This window comes from Monodon monoceros, unplaced genomic scaffold, assembly GCF_005190385.1.
Source record: "Monodon monoceros isolate NGI ecotype Baffin Bay Population unplaced genomic scaffold, NGI_Narwhal_1 Super_Scaffold_4, whole genome shotgun sequence".
NCBI lineage: Eukaryota > Metazoa > Chordata > Mammalia > Artiodactyla > Monodontidae > Monodon > Monodon monoceros.
Genome location: NW_021703781.1, coordinates 54446186 through 54468680, shown reverse-complemented (window position 1 = coordinate 54468680; position 22495 = coordinate 54446186). Strand labels below are relative to the sequence as shown.

At 36.9% G+C, this 22495-nt stretch overlaps 1 protein-coding gene across 2 annotated transcripts in view; it reads left to right on the top strand.

Annotated features, from left to right (window-relative positions):
• Positions 1-22495, top strand: part of CHUK (component of inhibitor of nuclear factor kappa B kinase complex) — a 34942-nt gene that overhangs the window by 7028 nt on the left and 5419 nt on the right. For both annotated transcript variants that reach the window (XM_029200880.1, XM_029200879.1), the window contains exons 4-18: positions 570-639; positions 1489-1577; positions 2737-2826; positions 2966-3090; positions 3279-3386; positions 3986-4121; positions 7932-8126; positions 9158-9260; positions 11878-12001; positions 12390-12541; positions 14266-14327; positions 15291-15400; positions 16067-16116; positions 21643-21739; positions 22032-22179. In XM_029200880.1, the coding sequence (XP_029056713.1) occupies positions 570-639; positions 1489-1577; positions 2737-2826; positions 2966-3090; positions 3279-3386; positions 3986-4121; positions 7932-8126; positions 9158-9260; positions 11878-12001; positions 12390-12541; positions 14266-14327; positions 15291-15400; positions 16067-16116; positions 21643-21739; positions 22032-22179 (1659 nt within the window). The remainder of the gene's footprint in view (positions 1-569; positions 640-1488; positions 1578-2736; positions 2827-2965; positions 3091-3278; positions 3387-3985; positions 4122-7931; positions 8127-9157; positions 9261-11877; positions 12002-12389; positions 12542-14265; positions 14328-15290; positions 15401-16066; positions 16117-21642; positions 21740-22031; positions 22180-22495) is intronic.

Here is a 22495-nt window from a genome sequence, read left to right as displayed (position 1 = left end):
CAGGAGTGTATGGCCTGTTCTCTGCTTTTGTGGCTGCTTTCTTACTATAGCAGCAGAGTTGAGTAATTGTGACAGATTATATGGCCTGCAAAGCCTAAAGTACTTACTTTCTGGCCCTTTGCAGGGAATGTTTGCTGACCCCTGATTTACAACATGCATTTTTTATTATTGGTGGTGGTGTTTTCAGGATGGGACTGTATTGATGGTTTTAGTCCACAGTATCAGTGTTTAAAGTGTTTATTAATAAGTTGTTTTCTCTGTTGCAAATCTTTCTTTCTGATCTCATTTTAAACCTACCATATGGCTATCTTTACATATTTATCTGTGAGATTTTTCAACTTTTTCGATTTCAAAAACTTTCTCCCTTTATTTTTACTTGTATAAACCTTGTCATGAAATTTACATGTCCTCAGTATGGATTTGGTAATTTTCCTCCTTATATTTTCTTAATCATGACTTATTTTCTTATTTTCTTATTCTCTCAGAGTATAATGATTAATGATTAATGTATCGGTATTACTGCCCAGCAATATTGGCAATATACATTTTTAGACTTTTTTTTTCTTTAGCTACTCAACAAACCAGAAAATTGCTGTGGACTTAAAGAAAGCCAGATACTTTCTTTACTGAGTGATATAGGTATGTAATCAATATGAAAATGCCATCATAATTTAATGCCCCTTTGGTCTATAAAAGATTCTATATACTACTTGGGAATTAGGAGAATTGTTGATGTACTGTACAAAGCATAGGTTTTTAACTATAAGAAACTTTATAAGAAATTTTTTATCTGTAAGAAATTATTAGAAAAATTTAACTATTACCGTTGATGCTAAGTTAAAATTAGGATATTTTGTTTTTTTATTTTTTGTGTTTGGCTAGGTGTCCATTTGACTAATAGATGTTCCAATTGCCAGAAAAAAAAATGGTGTGAAATGGCCTTATTGAGTTGTACTCCTGCTCCCTCCCTGATTAACATAGTAACTTTATTTACCAGGGGCATTTCATCTCATGGGCCCAGGTTCTTTTAGGGTGAAGTCTCTTTTTAATCATAATTACTCCTGCAAAGTTCCTAAAATAACCAGGACGTAGGCCCTTGGAGGAAGTTCAAAAGCCCAGACTATGTTTCTCTGTATATTTTGATTTTGCTTCTTTTCTTAGGTCATGGAGGCAAAAGTCTAGTTGAAGAGGGTGATCTAGGTCGGAAGGAAAGGCTCCAATGATAAATACATGGATTTTCTCAATCGTTTGTTCCATTTCTTTTTAATATTAATTTTCATAAGTCAAATGAATACATGTTACAATTCTGCAGTATTTGTTACTGTATTTTCTGTGGAGAAAATCTGAGCTTCTATTAAATCATTAATCATGTAGTTATGATGGTCCATATAAATTTGAGCATCAGAGCAGATCTGTACAAAATGTGAGATGAATTGTTTTTAATTCATGTTGTTTATTACCTCAAAATACATTTTAAACTTTATTTAGGATCTGGGATACGATATTTGCATGAAAACAAAATTATACATCGTGATCTAAAACCTGAAAACATAGTTCTTCAGGATGTTGGTGGAAAGGTAGGTAAAACCTGAAGAAATGTTCATGCCAATCGAATAGAGTCTCCATGATGTAGTTTAGTCTTTGAGGTTTGGTGCTGTACTTCATCCCAGCCCTCACTACACTGAAGTGTGGTTTTGTGTTTAGTTGTTTGTCTCCTCTGCTAATACAGTTAGCTCCATTAGAGAAGGAACTACCCCTGTCTTGTTCATTTCTTTTTTCCAGCACAGTATCTAGCAGAGGTAGTAGGCAGTGAGTAAGTAATTTGTTAATCCTTACAAAGCACATCCAAAAAACACACACATCCTCGGTCTGCTTTAAGAAAAAAATATGTTTAAAGTATGTTTCTTATTTAAGAAAAACAAAACAAAACTCTTTCTCCTCCCCAAAAGTCCTAAGTTCTATGTTTAATTAAAATTCAAAACCTTGATTTCTCAGATTCCTAAGAGAGTCAGCTTGAGAAGAACCAGAAATTGTGAATTGATTCCTGGAACGTATATTTTTATCAAAGTAATTTGAGCAGTTTTCTTGCTTCTGGTGCCCAAATTCCATTCCAATAAAGACATAAAGCCAAGAATCTAAACGTTGAATTGGATTGTGTGGCCTTAGTAGTGAAGATAATGATCAGTTGGAGGTGATGAAATCTTGATGATGCATCTTCTCTTAAAAGCTCTTTGTGTATGCTTTGCACCAACTATTTGGGGTTTTTTTGTATCCCGAGACTTCAGGATATTCTTGAAGTTAGATAGGTGTTTACTCACATTGATCCACTCTAAAATGGTATGATGCTTCTTACAAGTTTGGAAGTTGCCTTTGCCTTCCAGTTTTAATGAATCAAGCTTATTCTGAATATACCAAAATAAAAATTAATAGCCAGTCTATATTTAGTTTTTACCATATGTCAGACACTGTTAAATTATTTTCACTATTTCATTGAATCCTAATAGCAATTCTGTGAAGTAGGGATTGTTAGTAATACCATTACATAGGAAACTGAGAGAAGTTAAGTAACTTCATCAAGATCACATGGCTATTTAAGTGATGGAGCTCAGGCCTGAAACATGTTTGTGTTATTTCAGAGCCCATGCTCTTCACCACCACCCTCTCCAGAGCCTTATAAGGACATCATTGCCTTTCCTTTTCAAATTTCTCAACCATTTAATACTTACTATTTTGCAGATTATGCATAAAATAATTGATTTAGGATATGCCAAAGATGTTGATCAAGGAAGTCTGTGTACATCTTTTGTGGGAACATTGCAATATCTGGTAAGACATGTATTGTTTCTTTGAATTTAAGTGTACAGGATTCTCATTCTTATTTCTGAAGGTCGTGAATATAATAGTTCAAAACTCATGTAGCTTTTCTCTTACAGTGTTGATGTTTAAAGCATTTTTTCTTTTTAAGGCCCCAGAGCTCTTTGAGAATAAGCCTTACACAGCCACTGTTGATTATTGGAGCTTTGGGACCATGGTGTTTGAGTGTATTGCTGGGTATAGGCCTTTTTTGCATCATCTGCAGCCATTTACCTGGTAAGAAGTGGAAGAGAACTTTGGTATGATTAATGGGAATGGAAATTTTCAGTTGCCCACTTCCCCCCCAACCTTTCTTTAAATGGTATAATTGCTTTTTAACACATAATGGAATAAAATTAAAAGGCAAAAATTCTTAGTGTTTGTGAGAATCAGGTTGTCGACTGAGGTAGCTTTTGTTTTTATAGGCATGAGAAGATTAAGAAGAAGGATCCAAAGTGTATATTTGCATGCGAAGAGATGACAGGAGAAGTTCGGTTTAGTAGCCATTTACCTCAACCAAATAGCCTTTGTAGGTATGTATATTTTAGTTGAGGAAGTTTGCCTCAGTTTCTTCAGGGTTTTAAAAGAACAGTAGTAGAGTTGTCTGTTTCAAACAGCATTATCCAGTGGAACTTTCTGTGATGATGGAAATGTTTTATATCTGTGCTGGCCACATGCGTACCTGAATACTTGAAAGGTGGGTGGTATGACTGAAGAACTGAATTTGAAATTTATTTAATTTTAATTAAGTGTAAATGCAGATAGCCACTTGTGACTAGTGGCCACCATATGGACAGCACAGGTCTAGTGGGAACAAGAACTGCCATTCAACTGATTGGCTTAGGTGCTAAGAACACTCTTGGGATACTGTGGTGAGTGGGTTCCTTAGGGAATGGAACTGGATTCACCTGTTGGAGTTGCTGGTAACTTGCATATGTGGGTTTGGGGTTGTTTTTTATGGAAAAAAGCCTTGTCATGTGTCATTTCATGAATTATTTGAAAGTAAGATATGAAATGATGCAAATAATGACAAAGGAAATGGACAACCTGTAAAACTACCTTTTCTTTTTTTACAAAACTAAAAGAAAATTGGAACGTAATGAGTTTTATCCCGTTTTTGTATGTTTTCTAGTTTAATAGTAGAACCCATGGAAAACTGGCTACAGTTGATGCTAAACTGGGATCCTCAGCAGAGAGGAGGACCTATTGATCTTACTTTGAAGCAGCCAAGATGTTTTGTATTAATGGATCACATTCTGAATTTGAAGGTTAGTTTGAATGGGGTCTACTTCATAAGACTTGCATTGAAGTTAACAAACTTATTTGGAAAATGGGCATAAATATATTTTAATAATCTTTTCCTGATGCTTATATGAAAAAGATGATGATATTCTTAGAGTGGATGCATTTTTATTTCTTTAGTAAGCATTCTCAGTTTTACTTTGAAATGGTCTTGTTGATTATTCCTTTGTAGCATCTTTTGGGTTTTCCCCTTTCTCATATTGGTACCATTTCATTCATTTAGGTCTAATCGTACTAGATTTGGTTTGGTGAGGAAGGTTCCTACCTGGCTTTCATGCCTCTATATTTCCTTTCCATCCTACAGTCCATGCAACATGAACTGCCTGTCTCATCTTCTGAAAATGCTTTTTTATTCTCCTGTCTAAGAAACTTAACAGTTCTTTCTTGCCTACCAAGTCAAGTCTAAACTGATCTGCTTGGCTTTGGGGGGCTTTCTTAATTCAGGTCCACCCCATCCAAGTGCTTGTTTCGTTTCTCTTACCCTTTACTTCACTTAGGACCAGCTTGTCACTGCTCCTTATGCCATCAAGTCCATTATGCATTTTTGTGCTTTGACAGATGCTTCTGCCCAGACTGATATCTGTCTCTGTGTATCTCCTCACCTACACTGGCATGTATTCAACTTTCCTTTTCTCTGAATGGTCTCTACTTCACAGTTTGTCATTTAATCATTTTTACTATTATATATTCTCTAATTGTTTCTCATCTTCCACTCATGCCTCTCTATACAGATTGTCTTTTCAATGCTGCGATTGTTTTTACTACTTTTATTAACAGTTGTCTACCCTACCACCACACCGTCCCTATGCCGGCATTGTGTACAAAGCAGGGCATGTACCAGGTTCTCAGTAAATATCCAGTGATATGAATGAGAGGTTCTATTATGCTGTATACCCCAAAACAACTCTCATCTATGGTCTTTTCATATTTGTTGATTGCTTGTAGCAGGTAGCATTTCTAAAATTGAAATGAGAAAGAACTAGTCATATAACGTTTTACTCTCATGTTGATATACTGTTTTTTTTGTTTTTTTGTGGTACGCGGGCTTCTCACTGTTGTGGCCTCTCCCGTTGCGGAGCACAGGCTCCGGACGTGCAGGCTCAGCGGCCATGGCTTACGGGCCCAGCCGCTCCGCGGCATGTGGGATCTCCCCGGACCAGGCCACGAACCCATGTCCCCTGCATCGGCAGGCAGACTCTCAACCACTGCGCCACCAGGGAAGCCCGATATACTTTTTTAAATAGGAACTTGAGGCCATGTTGGTGTCATTCTTGGCTAACATTGAAGAGATATCTGATATCATGATTTGGTTTTCTTCTACTGTGCCAAGGAATAAATCATCCCCTAATGTGTTAGACAAGCAGGACTTGGTGACACTCTTTAGTTCTTTGTTGCCTTCAAAAAATTTCGGTTTTTATCTCAGATTTTTTTTAGCCTTGTCATGGTAATCATAGCATCACTTTTACTTGGAAGGGGTCTGTGAGCATGTGCTTGTTGTAGAGCATGGGGAAAAAGTACTGAACATTCTTTGCCACTAAGAGTCTCTCCTTAGCTTTCTCTTCTTCCATATTACTTTTCTTCCTTTTCTTTGGCAGTCTCTCCAGTTGTATAACTTTAACTATAAACTGAGTATGGATAACTTCCAAATTTATCTCCTTAGTTGTGACTATACAACTCTCTGCAGAGTATTTATAACTACACTTGGTGGTCCCACTTATCCAAGACATAATTCATTAAAAACTGAGCACATTTGCTCTGTTAATTACTTCTGCAGCTTTTCCTGTGCCTCTTACTTGCACTGTCACCCTTCCAGTTACCTAGGTCGGAAACTTTGGCTATCTGACTATTCCATGTCCTTCAATTTACATATCCAATTATTTTGTGAGATGTATCTTTTGAATGTTTTAACAATTCTGAACTTGCCAGGTTCTCAATTTAGAAAGCCTTCCATAGTTCCCTTTCAAAGTCCAAACTCTTAACATTGGTATTCAGAATCTATCTTGGTCTCATTTCATCCTGCACTTCCAGGCTTAGCTCCTGTTATGTCCTAAGGGGGCATCATTTTAGGTACATTTGAACTGAGTAATTTTTATTCTCTGATTATGCTCATCCCCTTCTACCTCTCTGCCTACCTTGTTGTTTTCTGCCTAGAAGAACCTTTCTTCTTTAATCTTTTCTTGTTCTAATCATTCTTCCTTTTCAAAGTTTAGCTCAAATAGTGCGTCCTTTATAAAGCATCCCTCTCCTCCCACCAAGTAATCTCCTTTGGAATTGGCACAATATTTTACATCATTACAGTACCTATTGCATTTTGCATTGTATTTTAGTTCTTTCAATGTTTCTTTAATATCTTTTATTTGACTGTTATCCTATGGAGGGCAAGGATCAGTAAGTTACTCAATTTGCATACCCATTACTAGCACAACACACTAAATAGTATGTACCATAGTAGGTACTTATCAAATATTTGAGTGAACAAAAAGGTTAATTTAGGTTGTGTTTCCTCACCCTTTCTTTTGCTCCCTTCTAGCTCGGCTTTAGTAGTGGGATGCTATGATCACCCCACCCTAGTTTGAAATATACCCTGTGTAAAAGTAAATGTCCACCTTAGGATTTTCATACTAAATTTCTGCTATTGTTCTTAGTGGTCACTGTCACAGTGTGAAATCTGCCTAGGCCAGGATGGAATGGAAGGTCTCAGCTGGTATGCTTGTACTGTAATCCATGTCAACTTGGAAGATTACCTTCTCTTCCCCCCACGTTTTTTAAACTTAGAAGATTATTGTATATTAAAAGAAAATTAGTGCTTTACTTCTGTAATAAACGTTTCTAGCAGAGATAATTTTAATCATTTGTATACACTGGTCAATATAAGGCGTTGGGGAAACATAGGTATTAACTTTGTATGGCTTATCTAAGGACAGTAGAAGGAAAAGGATTTAAAATTACGTTGTGTTCAAAAGACTGACCTCTAACTCTGTGGCTGCCCTTGGTTACCGGGGTAGAGCCCCACGTAACTCAGTTTCACACTTACTTGGCCTATATCAGGCTACTTTCATTGGGGCTTTAGGCAAGAAGTTCTCAGAGCTCTGGTTTCTGTCTTTGCCAAAATGGAGATTAGAAGATCTAATTAATAGGATGTTATGTGAAAGCACTTAACTTGTTGGCATCTATTAGGCAATTCATAAACATTTCCTTCCAGGTCAGTGATATAGTTCTCAAAATAAGTGTTACCTTTTTATTGATTGATTGATTGATTGATTGATTGAATTTTTGAATTTTATTTATTTTTTTATACAGCAGGTTCTTACTAGTTATCTATTTTATACATATTAGTGTATATATGTCAATGCCAATCTCCCAATTGATCCCACCACCACTACCCCTCCCCGCCACTTTCCCCCCTTGGTGTCCATACGTTTGTCCTCTACATCTGTGTCTCTATTTCTGCCCTGCAAACCAGTTCATCTGTACCATTTTTCTATAAGTGTTACCTTTTTAAATTGGGGGTTTTATTTCTTGATTTTGTACATCCCTAGAACTTTGAAACTTTATTCTTTGGAACTAACATCTGTTGCAGTAGAAAAGTAAACTCTATCTTCAGTTTTCAGACTGTCATTCTATAACTATAGAAGGAGATCTCACTTTGGAAAATGAATGAACCTTGTTTAATGCAGAGATAATGCCTTTTGCTTAAGTTCTCTTTAGTATCTAGCACTGAATCTTTTATGTAGCAAACGATCAATACTTATTTCTCTTTTTTCTTATTTAAACAGATAGTACACATCCTAAATATGACTTCTGCAAAGATCATTTCTTTTCTGTTACCACCTGATGAAAGTCTTCATTCACTACAGTCTCGTATTGAGCGTGAAACTGGAATAAATACTTGTTCTCAAGAGCTTCTTTCAGAGACGGGAATTTCTTTGGATCCTCGGAAACCAGCCTCTCAGTGTGTTTTGGATGGAGTTGTAAGACAATTCTAATATACCTAGAGTATAAGAAGTCACAGAGAGATTGCATGCCCTGCGTTTTTGATGTATACTTGGACTCCTTTGGGGGATGGTCCACATCTTAGAATTCTTCTTTTAGTTTTATCCTACTCATTACGCTTATTGCTTTGCAAGGTGAAAAGGTAGAAATGAAACATTTGTTGTTTTGAACTATGCATGACTTTCTCTTTGGTGCCACTTCCCTCCTCCCTTTTTTTTCCCCTTTTTGTACTAAAGCCTAGAACCTTCAAATTAGACCAGCAGTCTCATAGGTCCTGTCAGAGGATAGATGGATGGTAAAATATGATTTTGGTCATGACTCTTTTTTTTTTTTTTTTTTTTTTGTGGTATGCGGGCCTCTCACCGTTGTGGCCTCTCCCGTTGCGGAGCACAGGCTCCGGACGCGCAGGCTCAGCAGCCATGGCTCACGGGCCCAGCCGCTCCGCGGCATGTGGGATCTTCCCGGACCGGGGCACGAACCCACGCCCCCTGCATCGGCAGGCGGACTCCCAACCACTGCGCCACCAGGGAAGCCCTCATTGACTGTTAATATCCATTCTGTCCACCCCAGAAAAATCACTAATTTACTTTCTACCTTTATAGATTTGCCTTTTCTGAACATTCCATATAAATGGAAACATATAATCTATAATCTCTTGTGTCTGATTTCTTTCATACTGTTATATTTTTGAGATTCATTCATGTCATAGCATATATCATTACTTTATTCCTTTTGATTGCTGAATAGTGTTCCCATTCTATGGATATATGTTGTTATGACTTTTTGCTTTTGTCCTTTTGGGTTTGGTGATTGTTTTCCACTTTAGTCCATACTACAGTTATTTATTTATTTTTCCTAAACAAAAGTTTAGACCTTAAATCTGTGAGATGTATGCTAATGAAACTGACTTCACCATTGGCATTTCAAAGTAGGAAATCTGGTGCTTAGGTACTCAGAGAACCTAGGATTTTCAAGGATCTTTTTTCTTAATTGTTTGTTTCTCTTTCAGAGGGGCTGTGATAGCTATATGGTTTATTTGTTTGATAAAAGTAAGACTGTATATGAAGGACCATTTGCTTCCAGAAGTTTATCTGACTGTGTAAATTATATTGGTAAGTATAGTTCATTTACTGACTGAGCTTTAAATCTGAAATAATATAATTTTGACTCAAAATGACTAGTAGAAATGGTCCTTTGGTGTTTCTGTTCTGTGTCTCATGCTTCAGGTTTCTATATGTGGTGAAAGATGGGTTTGTATGGTTTGAAAGGTGAAGAGGTAGATTCTAAATCACCACCAGATCCCTCATTTGGGAGAAGACTTACTTTCCTGTGGATAGGGTTCTCACATATAAAAAAATGAATCTTCACTATTAATTAAGCCCACTTTTTAGTTTCTCCTTCATTATTTAAGCATGTTCAAGTACTTCATTTTATCCTATGAATACTGCTTAACATTCAAATGATTTCATTTATCCTGAGAGAATTATTTTCTTTTGAAGAAGTTAAGTGATCAATTTCTGTCTACCCAAAACTAAAAACAAGCACAAAATTATAAAATCAAGAACAAAATTGGGCATAAGGGCTGAAATTATATAATCCTTCCTTTTCATTAGTTTTTTTTTTTAAAGCAGTTCTAGATTTATAGAAAAATTGAGCAGATAGTATAGAGTTCTTATGTTACTCCTCTCCCCCACAGATATAGCTTCCCCTATTGTTAACAACTTAAACATTAGTATGATGCTTTTGTTACAATTAATGAACCAATATATTATTATTAACTGAAGTTCATACTTTATTCAGATTTCTTTTAGGTTTTAATCTGATGTCCCTTTTCTGTTCCAGAATCCCATCCAGGATACCACATTACATTTAGTTGTCATGTCTCCTTAGTCTCTTCTTGGTTGTGATAGTTTCTCAGATTTTCCTTGTTTTTGATGACCTTGAAAGTACTGGTCAGATATTTTGTAGGATGCCACACTGTTGCAATTTATCTGATATTTTTTCTCATGAGTAGGAAAATGGATTTTTGAGAGAAAGATCACAGAATTCAAGTGTTGTTTTCTTCACATTATGTAAAGGGTACATACTGTCAACATGATTAATGACTGTTAGTATTGGCCTTGCTTACCTGGCTGAAGTAGTGTTTGTCAGCTTTCTCCACTGTAAAGTTTAGTCTTTCCCCCCCATTCCACACTGTACTCTGTGGAAGGAAATCACTATGCAAGAACCCACACTTAAGGAGTGGGAGTTATGCTCCCCCTCCTTTAGGGTAGAGTATCTACATAATTTATTTGGAATTCTTTTGCACACAAGATTTATCTCTTCTTTCCCATTTATTAATTTATTCAATTATTTATTATATCAATTTGAATTCATGGATATTTACTTTATATTATGGATTATAATCCAATACTAGTTTATTTATTTTGTTGTTCAAATTGTTGGAGCTTACATTTAGGAGCTCTTTCAGTTGGCTTCCTGTGCCCCTTGTACTTACTCCATCAATAAGGGTGTTTCGGTTTTTGTTTTTTTAAGCACTTCCTTACTTTCTGGCACCACATGGTATTCCAGGACCATCTTTTAAATTTCCTGCCCTAGTCCTAAAATCGGCCATTTCTCCAACGGGCCCTGGTTCCTTTCATTTTAATTGAGAATAGTATTAGAAACCAAAATCTGGATACTTGGCATGATACTTGGGGTATCATTTCTAGGCCCTTTCAGACTTTATTTTTGACAGTATATGATTTTTTTTCCAGGCTCTCCTCACCCAGACTCTTTTTTTAAAAGGTGTGGATTTTGTTTTGTTTTGTTTGTTTGGTCTGTTATAGGAAGCCTCAGGAGTAAGTGTGGGTATATGAAAACAGAAGAAAAGTTATTTGAGGCTATTAATCATTATTAGGGGAGGCAAAGATTTTTCCAGATACACAGCTTTATTTTTTTGAAGTCTGTTTCAGATAATGTGTTTTCTCAATATGAAATCCAGTGTAGTGACCTTTCTCTGAAGATTTTCATTGGAAAAGAATGACAGAGAATATAATTGCCACCTTAAGTATGAGATGAATCTCTCTTCAATCTTGGAGAATTTTATAATGTTAAAATGGAATTTCATTGAACTTAATATATATACCTGCCATGGTTTTAGAAAGAAGCATTCCCTTTACCAAAGAAAAGACAAGAGCTAATCATAAATAGATAATTTCATAAGTCTTACATTGAGGAAGGCATTTCTTATTAAGCTGCTATTTATCCTGTAATCATATACTGTAAAAAATAAAGTTTTCCTGAAGCTGGGTTGGTAGTCCAGGAGATGAAATTTGTTATTCAGAAGCAGAAAAGACTGTGGCAGATTGTGGAGGACGTGGGACTTGATTTAGATCTTCAGAGAAATAAAGAATTTGAATTAGTGGAGAGGAAAAAAGAGTATTCCAGGTTGGAGAGAAGCAAGGAAAAAAAAGACAGGAATAATTGTAAGCTTTGCGATTATGTAGTAATTACGTCTTCTTCATTTTTATTTCCCCTTGTATCTGGAGGGTTCATGTTAGGTGTACAGGTGCTCGGTAAATGTACATTGACTGAATGAAACAGTAACAAGTGGTTCTTTCTAGCATCCGTTTCTAGTATCTATGGGAATGCTATTTGTGTGGACAGGAAATCACAAAGAATAGTAAATGAACTCTAGAATCTTAAAAAGTAACTCCCCTCTTCTTTTCCCCAACTTCTTACACATAGTACAGGACAGCAAAATACAGCTTCCAATTATACAGCTGCGTAAAGTATGGGCCGAAGCAGTGCACTATGTGTCTGGGCTAAAAGAAGACTACAGCAGGCTCTTTCAGGGACAGAGAGCAGCAATGTAAGTGGATTCTCTTGTTTACACGCACAATGTCATGTGCATTAATGCTCAAGAATTAATTTTGCCAGTTTTCACTAGTCAATATCCCATGCAATACTATATACTGGGCCAATTTGAAATGTAATATTCTGATCAGACTTGTAGAATTCTTACTAATGGTCTGAAACCATCTAGTTGCAAAAGCTTGACAGTAGTTCCTGAACAGTCCTAGTAAAGGAAGATTGTTTTATCAGAGTATCATGGGCAGGAAGTCTTTAGAGACCAGATTCTAGAGATCAGCTGTTTCTCATAGAAACATAGGCTTTAGGCTTATGGATTTGAGTCTTTAAACTTTTGTCTGGTGTTTCTGAAATGCTTACATCTTTTTCTTTTTCTTGCTCTGGTTTAGGTTAAGTCTTCTTAGATATAATGCTAACTTGACAAAAATGAAGAACACTTTAATCTCAGCATCTCAGCAACTGAAAGCTAAATTGGAGTTTTTTCACAAAAGCATTCAGCTTGACTTGGAAAGATATAGTGAGCAGATGACTTATGGGATATGTAAGTGTTGGGTAATGTATTTGAAAGAAGTGTCTAGTCTCTTAAAGCCATTTGCTATGTTGCCTTCTTCTTAGCCAGTTGTTTCACTTACATTCATACTAAAACAAGAGAGAGGACATCTCAGATCATCATAAATCCCTGTTTGGTTTGAATGTTAGTTGTTGGTTTTTTTTTAACCTTTAGTTGAGCAACTTTATTTCCCCCCTGCCCTCCCTCCCCACCTCCCGTCCCCACCACCACCACCACCACCACCACCACCACCACCACAGTTGGGCTAAAATTGTTCACCCTCAGAAAAATACAAAAATGATTTAAGAATTTGCAATTGTCAAACCTCGTTTAGAAAATAGATACAAAGTCTGTATTGGGGTGACTTCATAGCCTGGGAAGTCTTAAACTACTTATCTTTCTATAAATAATAACACAAATAATTCCAGAGTTTTTGTTTCCCCCAAACCACCTACCGTGGAGTCCCACTGTTTTTTATTGTATGCAGCCTCCAGTTTTTCAGTATTTCACTCCAAGTTTATCTGCCTTCAGATGTACTAAGGAAATGTGAAAAGCAGAGTTAAAATTCAAATAATAAACCAAAAGGGTCGCCTTCAGCATTTCTATTTTCTTTCATGAAACAAATCTTTTTTTGGGAAATAAATCTGGTTTGTATATTTATCTTGAGCAAGGCATGTGTATTTCAGAATAAATGATCAGCAGTGTCTAGTTGGATAAATAAGTTTACCCACTAAAGCAGGTTCTGTGATTGATGTTTTATTTCTATTTGTGTATTATAGGCATTCTCATGAATGGCAAAACATTATAATTCTTTTATCAAATTATCTTTGACTTGTCAGTTGTATATCTTATACTGCTGTTTAAAAAGAGTGATGTAGCCCTATGTGTGCTGATGTTAAAAGATCACTTAGGTCTTTAACAGCAGCAATGTTTTAAGTTGGGGAAAAAAGCAAAGAAGGAAAAGTATATAGAGATGGTCCCATTTGTGAGAGAAAAGGATATGTGTCTATGTTAGAAATGACTAACAAAGGGATCCCTGAGGGTGGAGGATGCAGGGGAAGAGAGAGACTTTTCTTTTTATACCCCAATATAGTATTTGATTTTTTAAGTAGATCATGTTCATGTATTACTTTTAGAATGTTCTTTCTTTTTTTTTTTTTTAAAGAGAAAGTCATCTGTGTTGGCTTCCTAGGGTTGCCATAACAAATTGCTATAAACTGCGTGGCTTAAAACAACAGAAATTTATCATTTCACAGTTTCAGAGGCTTGAAGTCCAGCATCAATGTGTTGGCAGGGCCGTGCTCTCTCTGAAACTTGTGGAGAAGAATCCTTCCTTGATTCTTCTTAGTTTCTGATGGTTTGCCAGCAATCCTTGGCATTCCTTGTCTTGCAGCTGTAGCACTTAAATCTCTGCCTCTATTGTCAAATGGAGCTTTCCCTTCATGTGTCTGTGTCTGTGTCTCTTCTCTTCTTCTTATAAGGACACTAGTCATACTGGATTGAGTCCATCTTAATTTAGCTAATTGCATCTGCAGTGACTCTATTTCCAAATAAGGTCAAATTCTGAGGTACTGAGTTAGGACTTCAGCTATCTTTTGGGGGGGACAATTCAACTCATAACTCTGTTTTTGATGTTGATATGGCAAGGAGATGGGTAGGTCAGTAATTAAAGCTATGGCTGTTTCTGAGATAACCAATTAAGACTTTTTTTTTAGCCTCAGAAAAAATGTTAAAAGCATGGAAAGAAATGGAAGAAAAGGCTATCCACTATGCTGAGGTAAAATCATTGAGCTCACTTTGTGTGCTTATTAATTCCTGAGGTCTTCCTTAGAAATTATCTTTGGTTTTGGTTTGTAGAGTATTTTTCATGTCATTCCTGAATATCAGCCAAATATCTAGTCGATACTTTGTATATATAGAGGGAAGTACCATAGTGGATGAAAACCAAGGCTTTGGGCAAAAGAGACTAAATTGAAGTTGCACTGAGCTTCAGTTTCCATATGATATTATAGGGACTGTACCTTTTTTAAATAGGGTTATACAGATTAAATGGGAGTGAATAACAGATGGTAGTTATCACTGTTATTTTTATGACTGGTTTAGATAGGATGGCTGGACATCCTGGTTTACCTGGGGCAGTTTCAGTTTATACCTGTCTTGCCATAATTATCAATAATACTCTCAAAATTTTGCTAGTTCGGACAATAAATTATATGGTCACACTAGTTATAAATCATTCTCTAGGTGGAAGATTCCTTCCTTACCCAGTACATCTGTCTGTGGTCCCACTAAGTTGTTGCTCTTCTTGATGCCAGCACTTCCCTGAGGACATGGGTGGGGCAGTTGGTATCCTGGGTTGGGGAATCCCATGTCTTTATCTTTCTGCATCCTTATTCAAGGCAGTTGGGAACAAGAGGCAATGAAAATCATAGAACTGAGATGCAGTGGTTTTGATGGCCACTTTTTCTTGTTAGTGACACTTTTATCTTTTTGCTTCTCAGGAGGAAAAAGAAAATGCTAGTAGTCTACTGTTGTCAGGAGAGAAAAGAGAGAAGCCTAGGAATAAGTTGGGGCTCATGTGAAAATTACATGTCATAATCTGAAAGATAAAAAGGCTTCACCAAAATCAGTGTTTTGCATTAAATCACTTAGTTCTGTTACTGCAGCAAGTCATTCTCTGAGTTCTTTGTGTTGTGTGGTGGTGAGCCTGTCATTTCTTTTGTGTTTCATCATATTTTAGGTGGGTGTCATTGGATACCTGGAGGATCAGATAATGTCCCTGCACACTGAAATCATGGAGCTACAGAAGAGCCCCTATGGACGACGTCAGGGAGACTTGATGGAATCTCTGTAAGGGTGAACTCATGTTGTTGGTGTTGGTGTCTGTAATTTTTGGTAGCAGATTATTCGTTCTTTGTATTTCTGGCAGATTAAGTCTATATGTGATTCTTTTCTACAGTTTTCCTTTCCCCAAATATATTGGCATCATATTTAAAAAGGAAGTTCTTTCTTAGTCACAGGAAATTTTGGAAATAACTCTTTGGGTTGACCTTTGCTTTTTAAATCGAAGCATCTTTTCATATGAGTGTTAAGAAATTTTCAAGTATTCTAAGTTACAAACTATTTCCCTACTTACCATACTTCTGGATCAAGGAAGATATTGTCTATTAGATTCCCTAAATAAGGTTAACCTCCTAAGTGTTTTGATTAGAAACTTGAGATTTTTTTCTCTAATCACAGGTCATAATTTTTTCCCATTTAAGTGTTTCTGGTGCAAGGATATTATATATGTGATAGTAGATCAGAGCAGATATGAAGTATTAATATATTAAACTTTGCATCTTAAGATCTTGCTTATTACCCAGTGAAATGCTCTGTAAAATATTCATTGGCAATATGTACTTGCTTTAAAATGGGATCATTACTCTATTCAAATAATGTTGTTCATTTCAAGTTGGGGATTATTAAAGTCATTAAACTATCTTCACATATAGAACCTTTTTTTTTCTTTCATAGGGAACAGCGTGCCATTGATCTATATAAGCAGTTAAAGCACAGACCTTCAGGTAAGACAATTTTTCACAGTACACAAAGGCATTTTAGGAAACCATCACTAGCAAATCTAGGAGACTAGATTTTAAATAAGCTGCAGAATAAATTCCAGTTTTGGTATTGCCATTGAGATGTTTATGGTACAACAGCTTTTAAGTTTGTGAGAATTTAAGAAATTAGGAAGGCAAAGTAAGAAAATTGAAAGAGAAAACACTTTAAAAGGAAGTGAAAGAAAGGAATGAAAGAGAAAAAAGGAACTCAAAGAAGGGAAAGAGGAAGCAAGAAAATGTGTGGAAAGACGGGAAAAAATAAGTGCTGCTTAAAATTAAAGAGATTGGAAAGAATTTGATACTGTGGGTTCAGGTGTGGAATGGGCAGAGGGATGCCCATGTGCTAGGCCAAAGCATTTACTTTGAAAATGATGCCTTCATCTGCACGTGGTCGCTGCTTATTTCATTGGCAAAACAATTCTGTTGAGCATCTGCTGAATACAGAGCATGTTCTGCTGGAAAGAGCACTGGATTGAGAATCGGAAGGCTTGAATTCTAGATAGGGCACTTTACTGACCAAGTGACCTCAGGCAAATAACCTTTTCTCCCTGTATCTCATTTCCCTCTTCTGCAAAATGGGGTTGAAACCTAGCTTTCCTAACTCAGTGACTGTATGTGGCAATGTATTTGAGAGGATGTTTGTGAAAGTGCTTTGAAAACTATAAAGTATTATGTATGTGCAAGATATTATCCTTCAGTTAAAAACTGATTTGTTTTGAAGGGTTATAGAAGAAATAAAAGGTGAAGTCTGCCCTAATTTGCTATATACTGAAATTTAAAAAAAACAAACAAAACCCATAAGTTTTACACCTTAAAATTTACAAACACATGCAAATTAATATACATCTTAAATTGTATTTAACAAATATCAAAATCTCCTCTATGTTGGTTTTTATTGTAGTGGAATTTGTTCAGTTAATTTCTACATTTATGAGGTACGTATACAATAGGCATCTAACCCTGACTGGAGGTCAGGGTTGGTTAGAGGAGGTTTCCTGCAGGAGATGATATCTGAGATGAGCCTTAAAGGATAAGTAGCAGTAGCTCAGTGAAAGGAGGTAGGCTCTTGCATATGTAAGTATAATGGGTAAAGACATATACATGTAACAGCATGTTTGAGGAGATGCAGTGTGACTGGATTGTAGTTTCAGAAGGAGAGATGTGGCTGGATAATAAAGGATTTGGTATGTCATAGTAACGATTTTGGATTTCATCATGTTGGCAAAGAGAAACCCTAAAAAGTTTTAAGCAGGGGAATGACATGATCAGATTAGTATTTTAGAAATACTGCTCTGGTAGCATTGTGGATAATGGATTAAAGGGAGGCTGTGCTAGAGATGCTCATTAGTTATAAGGTTGTTGAAGTAATCATGGCTCAGGATAAGGTGGGTCATTAGCTAAGGCAAAGAGCCTGAACTGTGGCAGTGGGGTGAAGAGGAGGAGGGTAAGGGCAAGAGAGAGATTTAGGAGGTAGAACTGATAGTATTGGGTGATGGATTTAATATGGGTGGGAGGAGATGGGGTAGAGAATCATGGATGCCTGCCAAGTTTCTGGCTAGAGCAGCTGGGTGCATGGTAGGACCACTCACCATAATAGGAAGTATAGGAAAATGACAGACTTAATGGGAAAAGAACATGAGTTCATTTTTGTACATGTTGATGTTAAGGTGTCAGTGGGACATTCAAATAGAGATGTCTAGTAGTATTATATATGTATATATGCATGTATATATAAACATACATACATATACATGCATACACACACGCACACAGAGACGTGTACATATATATATGGATTTAGTAGAGAAGTCCAGGCTAGATATTTAGCTATTTTGAGAGTAATCAGCCATAGGAATAAAGTGATCATCTTGAAAAAGTATGTTGAATAAGAAAACCAAGGATGGAATCATAGGGAATACCAACATTCAAGAAATGGCTAGAAGCAGAAGAGCCTACAAATATTGAGAAATGGCTCAAATATGTAGCAGGAATGATATTGGAATAGGACAGAGAGAGTTTCAAGAAGAAAGTGATCAGTAGGGTGAAATGCTACAGAGATATGGGTAATAAAAATGATAATGAAAATATTCACTGGACTTAGTAGTTTGGATATCATTGGTGATCTTGGTAAAATAACGGCCTTTTGGGAACAGAAACCAGATTGTAGTTGGCTGAGGAGGGAGCGGGACAGGAGGGAATGGAGAAGTCAGTCTAGATCAGCAATTCTCAAAGTGTGGCTCATGAACCCCTGAGGATTCCTGAAACCTTTTCAGAGGAGTCAGTGAGGTCAAAACTGTTTTCATAATACTAGGATGTTATTTGCCTTTTTTACTATGTTGACATTTTCACTGATGCTGCAAAAGCATTGGTGGGTAAACAGCTTGCACCTTGCTTAGCATGAATGAAGGCATGAGCACCAAAGTATGCTAGTAGTCATTGATTTTCACTAACATGCATTCATAGTTTAAAAAAAATACCAGTTTTATTTAAGAGTGTCCTTGGTAAAGCAGTAAAATTTCTATTTAAATCTCAACCCTTGAGTATATGTCTTTTTAATATTCTGTGTGACAAAATGGGAAGTATTCATAAAGTGCTTCTGCTACATACTGAGGTATGATGGTTGTCTTAAGGAAAACCACTTCAGCGGTTGTTTACATTGCTGTTGACCAGCCTCTTCTTTAATGGAACACCATTTTTACTTGGAACAGTGACTGTCAGAAAAACTACGGTTATTCAGATTTGGTTATGAGGCAGATATTTTCTAAAAATTAATGGATCATACCTATCACTTGAAGGAAAAAAGCCAACAGTATTGTCAGTGATAAAATTCCATGTTTCCAGCAAAAAATTAAAATGTAGGAAAATGTCTATCAGCTGAAATTTGTCAGCTTCCCAATACTTAAATGCTTTTCTGATAAGATTGGTGGTGATATTAAAAAGATTTGCAAAAATTTAAAACAATGCCAATGCTCTCACTAAATTTTGAGGGGGAAATACAGTTATTTTGAATAAAAATGTATTAATAGATGAGTTTATTGTTATTTTTAAATGAATAAATTAATATTTTTGTATTTCTCAGTTTAATTCCTGAAGAACACTTTGGAGTTGTTAAGAATTTTTGAGTGTAGGTGTCCTGAGACCAGTAAGTTTGAGAACTGGTTATCTAGGCTATTCTTTCCAGAAGCTTGGCTGTTAAGGAAAGAAGAGAGGTGAGCAGCTAGGAGGAGATGAAGAATCAAGGGAGGTCAGTTTTCAGAAGAAAGACTTGAGCTTATTTATGTGCTTGGGGCCAAAAGCCTGTGGAGAGGGAAGTCTCTGAACAAGTTTGAGAGGCTGACTCCAGAGAATAGTAGGAGGGGTTGGGCTTGTTGCCACTGATAATTGCCGGGGGCGGGGAATGTGTGTGGATACAGACACTTATGTGGGTATAGGGGTTGGAAGGTGAGGATCTTACTGCTTTATGTCCTCCTATCCCGAAGTAAGAAGTGGGTTTATCTGTAACTGAAGAGGTGTGACGTCGTAGATTTAAGGAGTATGCTAAAGATCTTTGAAAGCTGGTGTGTGCAATGGCAGATGTTGCTGATCCAAGATATTTATTAAGAATCCAGAGCAGGGCTTCCCTGGTGGCGCAGTGGTTGAGAGTCCGCCTGCCGATGCAGGGGACATGGGTTCGTGCCCCGGTCCGGGAAGATCCCACATCCCGCGGAGCGTCTGGGCCCGTGAGCCATGGCCGCTGAGCCTGCGCGTCCGGAGCCTGTGCTCCGCAACGGGAGAGGCCACAACGGTGAGAGGCCCGCATACCGCAAAAAAAAAAAAAGAATCCAGAGCAGAAGTGAAACCCTGTGAATTAGTAGTTACAACAAAGAGAATGATAGTATAATTTTTTTTGTTGGTAGTGGTTAGTAGCTTGGATACAGAAACTGATAGAGCAGGTGGTTAGACTGATGTAGGGTTAGGATCTTGCTGACAGTAAGAGGACAGAAAAGTTGAAGATATTGACAAAAAAGTGATGTAAGTGATAAAGTTGTGGTTAGAGTAAAATATTGAAATTTAAGATTTCAGATAGAGCAAGGCTAATTTTTTTTTCTTTAATCGATATTCATTACTCTCTTCTGGCCAATGAATCAGATATTGCAGATGAAGGTATATAAAATTCCATCCATTGACTCAGTGGATTAACTTTCCACAGTCATTGATAACATTTGTTTGGATTATTTTTATAAAAACTTTGCAGTAGCCATGCATATCAGCATATCACAGGGCCTAGAAATAAACTTGCTATCCAGATAGCTTCTTTGAACTGATAGTCACCTTGAGTGACAAACTAGTTGTGACAAGAAGTTTTGTCTATTGTTGGGGCTTATGTAATCACACTTGAGGTATGGTTTTTGGTGTCTTTTCCAGTTTAGAGTTGCCTTGAGACTTTTGTTCAGCTGAAAATGGTGAAAACCAACTTTCTTCATTCTTTATGTTGGAGTAGGTTAAAGTTCTGAGGTCTTTGACCATCTAAAAGAGCTAGTTATATGGGAAAGCTGTTGGGCCTAGCCCGTGGGATTTATGAAGAAGTGCTGTTTGGAGAGGAGCCTTTTTGGAGTCTCTGTATCTGGTTGTTGTTGAGGGAGAGACAAAGAAAAAGATGTGTGGGGAATCAAGTTGAGTGCTAGGCGAGGTCTTTGCAGTGCTAACAAAGGACAACTTTTTTTAAACCTCTTTCGATACTCCTTTCATAGTAAAATGTGGGTAACAACAGTAGCCATCTCACAGGACTCCTGTGAGGGTTAAATGAGAAAATTTTAAGTGGAGAATAGCAAATAATAATAATAATAGTTTTGCATTTGAGACTAATGATGAGATGGCATCTGTAACGGTAGAACCTACTCACTGTGACCACACAGCCATCCCATTTGAGGACACTTGTCAGCTGCCAGTTTGCTTTAAGATTTCATACTACCCTCAAACTGAATTTTCAAGGTGTCTACAGGTCCTTTTATTAGTGCATCAGATTTGGCTTAAGTTGGTCAGCTTTTTTCAACGTTTTCATGGGTATAAACAGGTGGATAAACATAAAATTCCAAGCAAGCCTAGCTGGGATTCCTTCCTTTAAGTCAGTGAAAGTTTGATGAATTGTCTTACTGCTTCTAAACAAATTATGTTAATCATCCAAGAAAAAATGATCTCTTGTCCAGAAAGCTGCATATGTGTCTGGGGCTTGGGTTAGTATGGGTTAAGGATAGCCAAGATGATTCTTCTTAAAACTGAAGATACAGTGATAAATCTATATATACATTATATACACACAAACACACAGACTTCATTTTTAGTTATATGATTATAGATATATAATCTTAAAATCTTTTATCTTAATTTAGCTTTGAAATTAAATGGAGATGTTAATTAAAACTAGTTTCAGATTTTTAGGAATTTTTTGTTTGGAGGCTGATATGTTCACGCAGAAGAGAGGTTATACCTACTGACTGAGATCTTTTATAGATCACTCCTACAGCGACAGCACGGAGATGGTGAAAATCATTGTGCATACTGTGCAGAGTCAGGACCGGGTTCTCAAGGAGCTGTTCGGTCATTTGAGGTAGAAATATTGTTTTCCTTACTGTTGAAAAGCCAGGATACTTTTATCATGTTCCTTTCAAAGTGTAATACCCTTTTCTGGTAAATATACTAGAACCAGGAAGAGTACTGGCAGTACGTTGGGAACCCTGACCACAGCTGCATGCATTTATGTGTCCTGTTTGTGTGCATTGCTTTGCAGATCAGTCATTAAATCTATGCTGATTGTGATTCATTCCCCCAGCTGGGTTTGGGAGTATGGGGTACAGTCTTGGGGGATGTATAAATGTCTGACACAGATTTTACCTCTCCAGCAAGTTGTTGGGCTGTAAGCAGAAGATTATTGATCTACTGCCCAAGGTGGAAATGGCCCTCAGTAACATCAAAGAAGCTGACAATACTGTCATGTTTATGCAGGGAAAGAGGCAGAAAGAAATATGGCATCTCCTTAAAATTGCCTGTGTAAGTAATTTTTAATGAATTATGTAATATGACATTGATTTGCTGTTACTCCCTGCAAAAGGGATTTTTATTAGCATGATCTGTGTCCTCTTGAAGACATGTGTATTTTTTTTTTTACATCTTTATTGGAGTATAATTGCTTTACAATGGTGTGTTAGTTTCTGCTTTATAACAAAGTGAATCAGTTATACATATACATATGTTCCCATATCTCTTCCCTCTTGCGTCTCCCTCCCTCCCCCTCCCTATCCCACCCCGCCAGGCGGTCACAGAGCACCGAGCTGATCTCCCTGTGCTATGCAGCTGCTTCCCACTG